Source organism: Argopecten irradians, chromosome 8 (genome assembly GCF_041381155.1).
Source record: "Argopecten irradians isolate NY chromosome 8, Ai_NY, whole genome shotgun sequence".
NCBI lineage: Eukaryota > Metazoa > Mollusca > Bivalvia > Pectinida > Pectinidae > Argopecten > Argopecten irradians.
Genome location: NC_091141.1, coordinates 548,644 through 565,110, shown reverse-complemented (window position 1 = coordinate 565,110; position 16,467 = coordinate 548,644). Strand labels below are relative to the sequence as shown.

Sequence of the window (16,467 nt, the reverse complement as noted above, 5' to 3'; positions counted from 1 at the left end):
AGTCATTTACATTGGCAGAACAATAAATTGATTCATATATCCTTATTCTGTATTAACATATTACAGAGTTATCTGCCCCTGTTGGTAGGTATTCATTGTGACACCATGTGTTTGCGAGCAGAACGCCATTCTTTTCTGAGAAAGTACATGAATTTTGCTCCAAAATAATGATGTCACAATACTGTAGATACAATTTTTTCTTTCTGGCAATTAAAACCAATGTCAAATATGATATTCTAAGCATTGATGTCTTAACCTTTTCACATGGAATTTAAATAGGAAGAGAATTTACATTCTCATTTAAAAAAAAAAAAAATACAGAAAAAAAAGTATTCTGGGAAATATGTTACAGATTTCCATATAAGCTGTCACCTTATTAAAGGTTTGGTGTATATTTTTGGATCTTGTTTTAATGACATTGCATGACTAGCACATATCTAAACTCCCTAAATCATATATAAAGGTGATTTCCAATAAGGCATGCAGGTGCAGAGGTGTATGTGCAGCATTGCATACAGCAAGTCTTGGATGATACAGCATAGAGGACACCTACAATGCTTGTCTGATCTCAAAAAGCAGCTTACACAAATGGTATGCACGGTATGATTAATGCCAATTTATTTATTTTCTGTATAGTATGATATATCAATTATGGAATCCCATATGTTTTCTAGCCTACTGGATATAAGCTATTTTACCCTGCATCACCTGATGTACAACAAAGAAATATAGTCTCACATGCATGGCATTAAATCTCTTCCTCACATTTCCTTTAACACTTTTCATAATGAACTGGTCGTCTAATCATTAACTTAGAAGAGTGTAAATTCAGGGTGAATGAGTTCAGGTCTGAATATCTCTTCATGACCATAACACACTACCTACCCAGCGGTGGGACTAAGGTTCTGTTGTATGGCTGTGCTGGCCAGGGACTGCCGCAGCTCCTTGATGCTCTCTATTGCACTGTCCACTTCCTCTGTAGACTGGGCTGACTTCACCCTTGGTTCCTTGTGCGAGTGGGGGTCAGTCACATAATCTGGCCCCTCTATACCTGGACCGCGGTCCTCATCTGACTCTCGCATACCTATGCAGACAGTTAAAATAATTATAAAACATTTACATGAAAAACATGCTTAACATTCTCATTTTGACTTTTATAACCCGATAGGTTTCAATAAAGTCTGAAAGGTCCAAAAATATTTTTGAAAAATAAAATACCCTGTACACAATTATTTGATCTACTAGGATTAACATGATAGTTGAATGTTATTATGTAGCAAGGCATAAACTCAAGGATTCTTGGAAAATTTATGGTTTCTATTCCTCGATGTCTTATCTGACACCTGATTCTCTGACATCCTGTCTAATCTGAGCAAAAGAGTCACTCCCCCATGATGTCGGATAAGACAGGTTTGACTGTACTACTATACAATCCATGATGTTATAGCAACATGCTACACAAGTAATCTACATTTATCTCACTCAGAACTGTGATGACATTGAATTTTGAAAGAAAAGTAAGCTGAATATAATTAATCATTCATTAATGAAGAAACTTTTGAAGCTACAAAAATAAGCAAACAGAGATATATACATGTATAGTAAAACTACAAAAATAAACAAACATAGATAAAAAAGGGAAGGTGGACAGGCACAAAATACATGCATTGACTGGCAAACAATGGAAGGTAATTTGATCATGCAAGTGTTTGACCATGCAGAGAATCAAAAAAAGAAAGTTCAAGGAAGTGAATAGTTTCTAGAGATGAACAATAACATAATATTATATCATCATATTGTAATAATAACATAATATTATATTATATATAATATAATATATAATATACATCATATTGCAATAATTAAATAAATAGTAAAACATGGGAAAGGACAGCTAGGATTCAGAATTGTCAGGTATATATAATAATGAAAGTGACAGTTTAAAGTTTCAAAATCATAACTGTTCTTTTCTTTTTTCCAGTTCCTGATTTGATCGTAACATTTTCATTCCTCAATGTGACACAGGGAAGTAATTAATGAATTTAGAGATTAGAGGCACACATAATTACACTACCCAGTTATGGGCCATTCTGGTGACGATTCACAACAAAATATATAATCATTAATAATACTACAGTGGTCAAACACAGATGGAATCATTCAGGTGACTTAAGTTAACACAAGTGATTGGCAGGTCATGTGTAGTTTAATACTAATTAGTTTTAAGAGTGTGAACACACTTTCACTTTGTTTCCAGGTGTCCCCGTAAATGTCGTGTTTAAACTGGCGATTTCGGTGCCCTCTTCTCTCTGTTTTGGCACTTGATGTATCACTAGGGACTAGAATTTGATCTTAGATGTTAAAACCCAAACAAAGAAATATATCAAAAATAAATTAGCTAGTGCTTCAAGGAATAAATAAACTCAAAATAGAAAATATTAAATCATATATAAGCATGCCAATTCAACGTGCTGTAGATGGCAAATTCTCAGGCATATGTCATGTTCTGTTGAAAGTCATGCATTCCCAAACTAGATATGAAAGAAGGAAAAGTTTATGTAAAAATAAGACTGAAATGAATTCAAATTTTAATGATTGATGATACCCTGACATAGAGAACTATAGAATTGTATACCCACCCATCCGACTCTTCCGGCCTCCTTTCTCTTTATGTTTCCCTTTATGTTTCTTGCCTTCTTTAGATTCATCTGGAAAGTCACATACAATGAGAGTTTTGTATAAAGAATGTATACCTTGCCTAACAATGAATCACACAGCAAAAGTAGGATACCATAGTCCTGGAAATGTTGGAATAGCATAAACAATACTGGCGATACTATAGCTGAATATATACCAGGTAATATGGAATGTAAGTATAAAAGTACAGGACAAGAAATGAGAATAAAGATAATTTTTGTAGTAGAAGTATAATGTATATAGGATAAGTATGATAAACCCTTCACCAGTTACCATAGATACCAACATCACCTGGGGAAAATATTTTCCAAAACATAGGCTATACACTATCAATCACTTTTGGTGTTCTAATTTTATTCATGTTTGATGTCTTCTCATTTATCTAATTCTGTTTCGGTTATATTACTGACACTTATATTGAAAAATTCAAGACACTGACAAAAGACAATGGCAGTAGGTGAGACTTCCTCTCTAAAAACTATCCATAACACTTAATCCTAAATATATATATTTTATGCAAACCTTTTTTTTTAAAACTGATTGACGATGAATGACCTTGCATTTCCATAAAATTTAGAAAGGATACAAAAGAAAGAGGCTTCAAAATTAAGAATAAAAAAATTATTTATATTCTGTTTTACATTTTGATTTAACTTCCGCATCAAAGAACTCATATTTGTTGGTTTTCAGGTTACGACATACCATCCTGGTTGTCCAATGAAATTGGTTCCAATTTTTCTACCTCCATCAGCAGAACCTCTTTAGACTCCACTTGTGGTTCCTCAGGTGGTGCTTTCACCGAATGATACTGATCATAATTTACGAAAGTGGCGGAAGGAACCTGAGTTCTAGGTCGACCAGATTTACTGGCTGAAATAGTATGATGAAGTTAGGATAGAATTAGAAATACAGACAGTTGGTCAAATTACTGTATGCCATGATCTTACATTACGTCTTGTCTGAGGAACCTGAGGTTTTTCAAATATTGTAAAATCAAATATAAGAGACTTTAATCAATTTTGTAGATTTTGTGTGACCTCCATCAAGACATAGTAAAATCCTAGAAACAGCTTGAAGAAACCTTAATTTTATTAGTTCTTATAGGTCTTAACATCACTGCTATTTATTTGGTCTTGGTCCAAAGTTCTCAAAAACAAAATATGCTGACTCAATTAAAACTTCAACCCCTTTATTATTATGTTGCTTTAATTACTTTGTTATTTAAAACCCATTTTTTATTTGAAATTTTAGGTCAGAAGTTGCAAATACAGTAAAAACTCATGGAATTTGTGCACTTTTTGTGCAAAATAAAAATTGTACAGTTTTGGGTGTGCAAATTACATTGATATAGATATTTGTCAAGTTTTTTTTTCAGTGTGAAATTGACGATTTCTGGATTACCTTTGCCATATTGGTTTATGATGGTTGCCTCCCTTGACACACATAACTAGAAGACGCAAGTTGTTTTGGTTTTATATAGTTTGAAGTACAAAATTTATATGTGAAATTTTCAGACATAGACAAGACTTAATAGATGACAATGATGTTGAGATTTGTTAGCCAAAAAGTATATCATCAGGCAATTTTTCTAGCAAGCATATTCAATGATGGTTAGGCAAGCTTTAATATATAAATATATAAGTGGTTATAAAAGAACATTCACTACTGATCCAGATCAATGGTAATATGTAAAGGAAATTAAGGTTTTTCATTATTGTTTGCAATTAGCTGCACAGGTAGAAAAATTCTTCATATGAACAATTTTAACAAATAACTTAAATACACTGACAATATCTAATCTCAGATTGAAATCTTCAGAAAGTGTGTTATAATTAACTGACAGATTACAGTATATCAAGGTAGTTTAATAAAACAGAGATTGGTTAAAAAGAATATATATACCAATTTGTTATATATCAGTTCTAGTGAATGTTAAAAGAAAAATATGAACATAATGTCAAACTTTATCATCGACTTTTGATTTTCAATAATTCATTTTTATTATAAAGTAAAAATGTTTAACATGTACACAGTAAAAAAGCACATATGTTCAAGAACGTGCAGACACATCAATAACATAATGCACTAATATCGACACATACACATATTGATACTTGTGATGTACTGAAACTTCTAGGTGATGTTACTTTTAAAATCTACATGATTTAGTTATATAATGCATACATGTATGTGAATCAAAATAATAACATGCTACCAACCTTACCCCAAATCACAAAATTTGAAATGCATGTAATTCAATATAAGCTGAACCCTAGACTGGCCACCAGTCTCTAGAGTATTCATCACTAAAATCTGACTTGATAATTTTTTTCTGTGACATGTCTGATTCCAGTTTCAAATAAGGGGATAATCTGGTATCAGAATTCTGCTGAGAAAATCACATTACATAGAAAACGATGACAATTGTAATTGTAGATCTAGAGAAGAAAGATATTGACCAATAGCAACTTTTTTTAGTCTGAAACTTTTGAATTTACTCAATCCATTCTTGAGATTATGCAATTGAGCCAATTATTCTATTATTTTGAGGAGGCAATTTGGTTGGCTGACTTTGGACGATTGATCTGATTGTGTGACAGTCTTACCATCACAAATGGTTATGGGAGGTTTGGACGAGCGCTCGTCAAAAGGATTGGGGTGCATCCGAATGACGTTATTACCTGATCTGTTCTCCTGCAAGTATACAAAAGAGAAACATTTATAGGTAAGTTGTACACATCTATGGAACACAAAGAAAATAATGCTGTATAACAAACACCAGAACAATAAAGCTGGATTTATACATTCACTTACAACTAAATCTAAGCATATCAGATTTAAGGAACAGTGATTCCTAATTAATTTATTCAACTCATGATAAAATTTGGTATTTAGAAAATTATTTCTGTATGTAAAGTTAAGGATATAAGTATATGAATTTTTTTTTATAAATTTATCCATAAACTATCACAATACCGAACGGTAAGCTAAACAATAGCAAACTTCAATCCGCTAAGTCCTTGATCAAGTGAATTCTGTGCACTTTTAATCTATCCATAGGGTTTCATCCCATTTTGACTCTTTAAAACTTGTCCACTTTGACAGGCGAATGTTGATCTTAGCTCTATCCTACCATTCAGACGAGCTATAATAAAATAGCTGCTCTACTGTGACCAGGTGCCATACAGTAAACTAACTTACATTTTCACCTGCGATTGAATTTAAAGTGTATTTTGCTGGTGTTAAAAAATTACGAAAATATATTGCTGCGAAAATGTTTTATATAAACAGGTTAAGTAGAACTATGGAAGTGTTGATCGCAAAATTAAATCCCCGTGAAAAAGTCTGTTATAGGCATTAAAACATGTAATTACAACACGGCGAATATATAAGTTAGTTTACAGTAGGTAAATTTTTGGTCATTCATCTTTTTTTTCATTTTTAAGATGTCATTTTCATTTAATTATATAACTATTTACAGGAGACTGAATCTAGCTCTACAGTACCACATAGTATGGTCTGTCTCTGCTCTACTTGGGGACATGCATATTGTGTACATATTCCTATACCATACAAATATGCTTCTAATATTATGTAAATATATTGCACTTGGGAGAACTAAAGGAATACATATTTCTAGAACAAAAAACTGGTTACCTGTAACATTTCAATAAAAAAACATTACAATGAACAATAAAATTGTTAAACTCCAACGCAAATCAAACCAACACAGACTAGATCTACAGGGGTGCTTGGCTATAGGCTGTAGGCCTGGCATCAAACTGCCATACCAGTCACCACAATCTACTCTACACAGGGGAAGCAACTCTCTCTGGGTAGTCTAGCTCTCAGACACGTGCTCATCATAACAAAAAAACACAAAGTTTGAGGAAAACAAACGAAAAATTCTGATAACAGATGTTTGTAGGAAAAAATCAAATTAGCAACAGAACACAGATGAAAGAAAGGATGATACTGCCCTACACTTGTATATATACATGTATTTGTTTGATATTAAAATAAAATACAACTAGCTCTCACATGGAGCATTTAAACAGCTAGTTAATATTTTGTTGTAGCTTTCAGAATTTTGTTATCTGAGGTGATATTTTATAAATCCTTGTTAATCCATGAGCTTGGATTTGTTAACATGATTTTATTTTCAGAATGTGTTAAAACTACTATATGACTCCAAAGTTTTATTACTTATTAAAATTTGATGTTGTTTATGAGCAAGGAAACAAAAAATATCAAGTTAAGTTAATTGAAATCATTATATATACTACATTGTATATCATGTTCAAGTAAATTCTATTCATAGCAAAAAAAAGTGACCAAAATTTCGGTTGAAAGTCTCGGTATTATCTTGGAGGTCACTTTTTCATTAAAATATGACAAAATACATATCATTGATAAACAAGAATCAGCAAATAACTTAGTTCAAATTGAGTTTTTACTTAAGTCTCCTGATTTATTTCACCACATATTAATGATTCAATGTTCTTTTAAAGGTCACGAGAATGTTATTCCAAATCAGATGACTAGATATAAATCCATATTTAGCCTTGACCAGATATAGAACAGAAGGTAAAAGGTTTGTGTAGTATATAAAGTCACAGGGTGTAAGAGTTTATTGCTCAGAAGCTATCATCCTCAATTTGTTTTGATAATATCAATTATAATCCATTTCTAACCCAACAACTTAAACTGTTCAATTAAAACTGGTCAATTTGTAGTAGAAAGCTGGAACAAACTTTTCTTTATTAAATATCTATAATCAATCAATTTAAATAAATAGACTTTTTTAATAAATTATCATCAATTAAATCTAATGAACTTGAAAATGGTGATTTGTCTCCAGCTTTGGAATTATAAGAACTAACTTTCACTAAATAAATATCTTCCCTGGTACTTTCAGAGTTAAACGTGCCATTTCCCGCTAATACAATAAATAGACAGGTTGAAAGAGAAATTAAAGTTTGCATGGTCAATAAGTTGGTTTGTATGATCGTGAAATCTTAGTGTACACAAAAACATACAACAAACTTCACTTATCAACGTCTGAAATGGATACAAAAACATAGACATCATCACGCTTAAATATCACAAAATGAGATCGAGGTAACATTTACAGATAAGATCATTACATAACAGAAGTTTTTATCAAAGTTTTTACTTCTGAATGGAAAAATATTGACATCTATTTACAGAAAGTGTAGGACAACATCGAAACAGGTTCTTGTCTATTCAAATTGAAAAGGTCACACGTGCACAAAAAGTTCAAAGTGCACAAAGTAAATCTATGAAAAAAGGAAAACTACTCAGACTTAGGCAAAATTATGTAATGATAAAATAAAACAATGGAAAACTGGAGAGAAATATGCCCATGAGATCTGAGTCGGACAACGTACCTGTTTCCGGTTCTGCTGCAGCATATCCTGCTGACGCTGCTGGGCCGCGGACACTTCAAGGATGTGCCGTTGGAGTGGCTGGCGGTTGATCGGCGAGATACTGGCTTGATGGGTTATCTGTGACCGAACCAGGTCATCTATATTGGCTTCTGTAAACATGGAAAATAAAAGTGTGCAGAATCTGCCGAAAAGTCTTCAGCAATTCATATAGAAACTCACATGCATATCTAAACAACTTACAGTACATATTAACTAATTTTTATTTGTTACCTTACAACAAATAACTTTATAAATTTCTTTTTTAAACATAAATATAATACAATAGATTTGTCTAATTAATGCCTACAATGACTCTCAAAATATAGTGTTTGTAAACCTAGATATCGTTTTACCTTCAATTGACTGAAATAAAACTGAGTTGTCTACTATCCAACTGTAACTTACAACAAAATTTAAATAAAATAACAAAAATATCCGTATTAGGAGGTATTTTATAAGTTTTATAGTACTAGATATAAACAGATTAAAGATTGAATGGAAAAACAAGTTTCTGTTTTACATGACATGTGTAAAATTCGCTTCATCAGTTATGAATTTGACTTTGATCTAGTCACACTAAAACATTTAAGGAATAAACATTTCATTGTAATGTACAAGTAAACTATAAAACTGTAAAGTAATTAACTGACAGTCCAACACTTCAGTTGTAGGAACAGAAATCTGGTCAATTTTGGAAAAGAAAAAAAAATTAATAAATGAATGGAAATTGTTTAGACAAGTGGGTTGATCTTGACATGTTATACATTAAGACAGGGCTCCAGATTATAAGGACAGGACTCTAGAAAAGTCAGGGCTCCAGATAACATAGAAAGGTTGTTTACAGGGGCTAAATAACCCAGAATACTACAGTATTTCTACCTTATTATTGGGTTTAATGTGATTCTATAGCCTTTTCAGTAATCTTTCATAAGAATTTCAAACACTTAAAGACTAAATGAAACTGGTTGATGTTAATCTATTTCTACAGAAGAACTGTGATTTCTTTGTCGATTTTAAGAATTTATTTGATTATTATATTATACGTTCAAATTGTAACATTAAAATCTACCTGTAGGAAATCTTTCCTGTCTTTCACTATTGAAAGGCACCAAACAATTACCGGTTATGCTGATTTTTTTCATGCATGATTTGTGAAAAGTAGACTTTCAATGAACTAAAATACCTATTGATCAGCAAAATGTGTCAACTACATACAAAATGTGTGGCATAGAAAATTGTACTACTCTATGAAGCCAACTGGATCCTCCAATTATTGTGTGTTCACTAGCTCAAATAATATCATACCTCTGAGATATGAATAAAATGTTTCTGCATGAGTATGGTGTCAAAATGATGCGTTTAAAATAGCACCAAATCTACAATTTGTATAGAGAGGAATGTTTCTGGTGGAGAATGTTGGAAACACCATCCTTATTCTCAATTATATCAACAACACAAAATTGTTTCCAAGAATAAGAATGCCCTATCAATTAAAGAAAATGTACATTGAAATATTACTTTTAGTGGATTTTAGAATTACTGACACATATAATCATTGCATTTTGTTCTAAAATTCTGGAATTCAGGTTCTATATATAACAGTAAAAATTATATCCCTTCCAATTACAGTTACCTCCCCTACAAGTTAAAAGTTGTCTCCCTCTACAAAAATTGCCTCCCTTTACAGATTTTCCTTTTCTATACAATGAGCCACAAAAGGATGGTGTTTCTGTGTTAGGTGCTACAGACATTTAGAGCGTCTGACTATAAAGGTGCACACCCCTTATACCCAGAACATAAATTATAGATAATCTTACGACGTCCTCGAGTACGTTTCATGTGCTCCTTCCATACTTTAACCAAAGTACTCCCTACAACTAAACAGCCAGAACAATAGTAATCCAACACATACAGACAAGGTTACATACAAACAACAGACAAATCATCAACACACAAATACACATCGTGGTTTTTCTCTCTAGATCTCTTTGTACATTTTCTACAGCATGCAAGTGTGTAACACACAATGAAATGTAAATATGCAAGGTGATGTACAAGACAAGTCTTAGAGGTGGCATTTCACAAAAAAGGAATATTATTGAACAGTCTTCGCTAAAAACAATAAATGGATCAAACAAGAAACTACAAACACAAAATGAGGAAGACATGTCAACATTGAGGCCCCTTTTGGGAGGCATGTGATTAATGGTAAGAAGTGACCAACACAGAACATGTGATGATCAATTGATCCTTACAGAGTTTGTAGAGTGGCACAGTAAGTACAGAAATGTAGGCTGAGGTATTTATGGCAAAGTACAGAAAGATAGACTGAAGTATCTACACAAACTTTGTGGGGTTTCTTATTGCAAAGTACAAAAATATAGACTGAATATCTACACAAACTTTGTGGGGTTTCTTATTGCAAAGTACACAAAGATAGACTGAATATCTACACAAACTTTGTGGGGTTTCTTATTGCAAAGTACAAAAAGATAGACTGAATATCTACACAAACTTTGTGAGGTTTCTTATGGCAAAGTACAAAAAGATAGACTGAATATCTACACAAACTTTGTGAGGTTTCTTATTGCAAAGTACAAAAAGATAGACTGAATATCTACACAAACTTTGTGAGGTTTCTTATTGCAAAGTACAAAAAGATAGACTGAATATCTACACAAACTTTGTGAGGTTTCTTATTGCAAAGTACAAAAAGATAGACTGAATATCTACACAAACTTTGTGAGGTTTCTTATTGCAAGGTACAAAAAGATAGACTGAATATCTACACAAACTTTGTGAGGTTTCTTATTGCAAAGTACAAAAAGATAGACTGAATATCTACACAAACTTTGTGGGGTTTCTTATTGCAAAGTACAAAAAGATAGACTGAATATCTACACAAACTTTGTGGGGTTTCTTATTGCAAAGTACAAAAAGATAGACTGAATATCTACACAAACTTTGTGAGGTTTCTTATGGCAAAGTACACAAAGATAGACTAAAAATCTACACAAACTTTGTGGGGTTTCTTATGGCAAAGTACAAAAAGATAGACTGAATATCTACACAAACTTTGTGAGGTTTCTTATGGCAAAGTACACAAAGATAGACTGAATATCTACACAAACTTTGTGAGGTTTCTTATGGCAAAGTACACAAAGATAGACTGAATATCTACACAAACTTTGTGAGGTTTCTTATTGCAAAGTACAAAAAGATAGACTGAATATCTACACAAACTTTGTGAGGTTTCTTATGGCAAAGTACAAAAAGATAGACTGAATATCTACACAAACTTTGTGAGGTTTCTTATGGCAAAGTACAAAAAGATAGACTGAATATCTACACAAACTTTGTGAGGTTTCTTATGGCAAAGTACAAAAAGATAGACTGAATATCTACACAAACTTTGTGATGTTTCTTATGGCAAAGTACACAAAGATAGACTGAATATCTACACAAACTTTGTGAGGTTTCTTATGGCAAAGTACACAAAGATAGACTGAATATCTACACAAACTTTGTGAGGTTTCTTATGGCAAAGTACACAAAGATAGACTGAATATCTACACAAACTTTGTGAGGTTTCTTATGGCAAAGTACACAAAGATAGACTGAATATCTACACAAACTTTGTGAGGTTTCTTATGGCAAAGTACAAAAAGATAGACTGAATATCTACACAAACTTTGTGAGATTTCTTGTGGCATTTAATGAGTGACACAAACAACTAGATCATGTGATGTATCTATGAAAACTGTGAGGTTGAGATCCCTTATAGGGTTTTAAACAAAGCAGTGTTCAAAGTGATAATCTAAAAGATCCCACCCATGTGAATGAATGAGGGTATTTTCACCCACAGATAATGCCCTCAAATTCCCTTGGGTAATTTCCAGGTTGGTTTGGCTGATACCCTTGGGATTTCCAGATTTCCTGGTGGATTCCCAGAGGGGTGGATAAGGGACTGTGGGTGGGTGAGAGAAACTGCACACAGCTAAGTTGTATACCTTTAGGCATTCCCAATAACTTAGATAGGATATCATCACTACATTTTTCATGGAAGGGTTTGATGGACTTAGGGTGACCTCTGACCCCTTGCTGTAGTGCTTCTGAATCTGACGTAACAAACAACATCAATAAACATCAAACAACATCAACAACATCACTTTTCTCTATCAACATGCAATGTCCTTTCAAATACTACAATTTATTTCAAAGAAGATTTCCACATAATATTAAATGGGAATAATAAATACTTTGATCAGCAAAAGAAATACTTGATTCCAGAAAGATCACACTTGAGTTTAAATATAGATATTTAGAATGAAGATATATTTCTAATAAATCTAATTACTACATAGACAATAAGGTACCAATTCTCTGGTAGGATAGTTAATGAAATTAACACAGAAAGAATACATGTCATTACAAGAGAGCATGCAATTATAGAATCGAAAGAAAACTCAGAGAGAACATCTTGTAAGACAGGGTGGGAATCACACACAAACACACAATTATCTGTGAAACAGTTCAATCCTTTACTCTCAATCCCTGCATGCAGTTAGATGTGACAAAATCCTGTGTATCAACCAGACAGGTCAATTTAAAACCTAGGACAGTGTATAGGTTATGTTACACATGCAGTTCTTGCTAACAGAACACAGGTTTAAAGGGCAATAAAAGATTGATTATGCACATGCTATTCTGTACTTTAAAGACTTTCTTGCTCTTGTGGGAATTGATTGTGACAGAATGTTTGTGAGTGTTAAACATCATACTGAGAAGGACTTATTTGGTATATCACATTATCATACAACAATCATTACAAGTTAACCTAGTATTATGCGGAGACAACTCAGAACATTAACCATTTATTTTTGCTGTAATTTCATACCTTTTTAACCTTGAGAGCTAGGTCAAGCTTGATCATTTGTTGGTTGCACACAAAAAAAGTGATGTTAATACAACATCACAACATCAAATTATACAGGTTAGGGGAACATACGACTTCTAATTCATCAGAAGTTTATGGTTCTGGTATTAAGTTTGATTTATATCATACTTTTTTGTGTTGTGTTTAGAAAACTGTAATGATTGCATATATTGATAACCTGTTAGTATTCGAATTTTGAGGATTCAATATTATCTGACTGAAGTATCTATCCTGATCATTGTTTCTGTAGTAGGTGTGTGTCATATGGTTAGTTAGACAGAGTATACCTTTTCTCTGAGATACAGGTGATTCAGGCTTCCCTGTAAGCATGTAGTGCCACATATAAATGTTTTACTAAGTTAAGTAAAGCAATAGATACAGTCCTCGTTAACTGCAGGTATATTACATATTGTTTAACCTAATTACCAATAAATAAAGGTAATATTTGAATTAGAAAGAGCTCTAATTTCTTTTGATACAGATACAAATGTAAAGATAAAATATATACCGTAATCACATCTGGTGAATAATTATTCTTTTTATATATATATACCAACAAGCTATTGATTTAAGTAAAGGAAATACAATAATTATGAAATGATAAAATATCCAAACAGAATTAAGTATAAAAAAACACAACTCATTTTATCATCAAACAACAGAAAGAAGATATATCAAATCATTCATGAACAATAAAATTTGTAAAGTGAAAGAGAGAAAGGTTAAGTAAAGAAGCTATATAAAGACACAAGCTGTTAATACTGCAGACATTCCATATACTGACTGGATTAGGGTATGTATGATATATAGAGCCACAGCAGAAAAACCAACACTTAACTGCCAAGTTAAAATCAGCAGGTACCCAAATCAAATTTGTAAAAAAAAAAAAAAAAAAACCCAATGAGATAACTCAGTAAGTCAACATCTTACTTCCTACCACTGAATACCATATATAGCTTGCCTCGGGAAATGGCAAAAAGATGCTTGAATTCTTTCAAAGAGGCATAAGGTTTGACTATAGATATAATGAACTTATGCAATAGATGTATATACAGAGTTATCCCATTATGACATATAAAGAAACATAAATCCTAACTATACACCAGAGTATGTTCCAGATGACTTGCCCACTACATTCTCAGACAATCATTAATGGATGAAGTTGTTCTGATTTCAAATTCGACTTAATGCAGTTGTTAAATCCAATATGAAGACTGCTGGAAATTTTAACATCTGTTAAACAGAAATTTTATGTTGGCATACATGTAAACTTTTTGGATTTTTTTTTCCTTGAATTTTAAATTAGTTTTTTGTCCATCAACAGCTTTTTATACAGAAACCCCAAGATTAAAATATGAGCTAACAACTAGCTCCCCCAACCCCCTAACCCAACCTCAGTGATTAACTTTTTTGCGATAGTATCACCCCTGACCCGTCCGAGGTTAGTATCGAGAACATACTCCTGAACAGCAAACATGGTAGCCAAACTGTCATTGAGAAGAATTACCTCCACACTGCAGGTTTTGTATTTGCTGTGCCATATATTGAGCAGCAAACGTCTGCTCATGGTGGGGGCACAAGCCGTCCAAACTGAAGGCCATATTGGGCGAACCTTTGTTGGATCCCGAGTATCGGAAATGTGGGGCCACTGTAGAATGCATAGACAAGATTTTCTAGGATGCATAGTCATGCATGGCTAAATGTTTTTATCATGCACAGGAACTAATTAAGGGAGATAACTCAGATATTACAATTTTAAAAAAAGATTAAAAATAAAATAAAATTGTCATCCAAAATTAATTTCAGAAGATAAATCAGAGATTCCAATTTCATTCTTTACATCTGAGCAATCATGGATACTCATGTACGCAAAGAGAAATTTTGATGCTCAGACATGGAATTTACAGTTCCAACTTTTTCCAGGCATAACCATCAATTAGAATTATCTCCCTTGATATATTCCAAGCAGAAATTGTGTAAAATACAGGCATATAAAGTGATCACTCTGAAATTTAATAAAATACCATACCACTATAATTTTCTTCAGTACATACATTCCCCTAAGGCAAATAATCAACTATATACCAGGTACATTATATTCATCAAGATCAATTTGTATATATGATTCAAATAAGAATATCAGAATATTCTGTTTTTGAAGACTCTTTGTGCCTTGGCTGTATGTACTTAAATAATGTTAATGTATATACCCCTAACCATTGCTATTAATATCTTAGCTATAACAGAAAAATTAATCTACCAGTAAAAAGAGATCTGTCACCAGTGCAGTATATGACATTTAGAGTCCTTTCCCATGAGTACAGGATTATCCCCCCTGAATGATCAGTAATGCTATAAACAGGTTAGGTGTTATACAAGGGGAGACTACTGGTGATAGTACCTGGTTTCTTTGTACGAAGGGTGACACCTACAAAGCAGACATCGTTATTAGTCATTGACAGATCTATTGTCTGTCACAACATCTATCGAGTTCATAGAGGTTTCTATACATGAACCATCCTGTCCAGTATATTCATTTTCCTCAATCACTGAAGTAGTTCAAAATGTTGATATTTTTAACTATTGAAACATAATAACATTACAAACTGTGTCCACTAAATCTTCATCGACATGTGTTTTTAAAGTACAAGCATTGACATGCATGCTATCACATATAAATACAGAATTCTTTGATATAGTTTTACAACTTCAGTGCCATGCTTTGTCTATGACCTAAGCAGATACATGCTGACGGCGAGTTGGATGAGTTGGAGTTCAGCAGCGAGACTAACCTGCTTCTGAAGTCAGCAGTCCATTCCTGAGGTAGGCATTTGTCAGGGCTTCCAGGTATTCATTCTGAAGGTCAAAGGTCAGTTATTAACACTGGCATTCTAAAGTTGAAAATTGATTCATATTTCATTAAGTTTTAGAAAGCAGTTATTAAAAGTAGTTGTTTTTTTGTTATCACAGCTTATTGTGTTCTGATCCATAGTTACAAATGAAATTCAGCAGATTTTACTTTACAAGGTCACCACTATGATCAACTTACATAGTTACAAATGAAATTCAGTAGATTTTACTTTACAAGGTCACCACTATGATTTTGTTACAGAAAATAATTAAAATATGAACAACATGTATGAATAATAAATGCTGCGTTTTTGGTGTTCATGTACCATAATAAAATTTGACTGAATCCAAACTTTTACGTCTAGCTTTCATTATAAAGAAAGGTTTCTATTGGTTTATCATGGGAACAGAAACAATTCTCCCCTAGCTTACCAATAGCAACAACACAACTTGTTAGCAATGATGAATGATGAATGGTTAAAACACAGGGAAATGACCTAAATGTCCAAAACCTTCAGAATTTTTATATCAATA

At 32.6% G+C, this 16,467-nt stretch overlaps 1 protein-coding gene across 1 annotated transcript in view; it reads right to left on the bottom strand.

Annotated features, from left to right (window-relative positions):
* Positions 1–16,467, bottom strand: part of LOC138328868 (uncharacterized) — a 124,746-nt gene that overhangs the window by 13,071 nt on the left and 95,208 nt on the right. Inside the window, exons 22-33 of the mRNA XM_069275583.1 lie at positions 15,876–15,939; positions 15,485–15,511; positions 14,591–14,731; positions 13,371–13,403; positions 12,158–12,265; positions 9,965–10,024; positions 8,109–8,257; positions 5,304–5,391; positions 3,400–3,567; positions 2,640–2,708; positions 2,241–2,339; positions 886–1,084 (exon numbers count right to left, since the gene is read on the bottom strand). Of these exons, the coding sequence (XP_069131684.1) occupies positions 886–1,084; positions 2,241–2,339; positions 2,640–2,708; positions 3,400–3,567; positions 5,304–5,391; positions 8,109–8,257; positions 9,965–10,024; positions 12,158–12,265; positions 13,371–13,403; positions 14,591–14,731; positions 15,485–15,511; positions 15,876–15,939 (1,205 nt within the window). The remainder of the gene's footprint in view (positions 1–885; positions 1,085–2,240; positions 2,340–2,639; positions 2,709–3,399; positions 3,568–5,303; positions 5,392–8,108; positions 8,258–9,964; positions 10,025–12,157; positions 12,266–13,370; positions 13,404–14,590; positions 14,732–15,484; positions 15,512–15,875; positions 15,940–16,467) is intronic.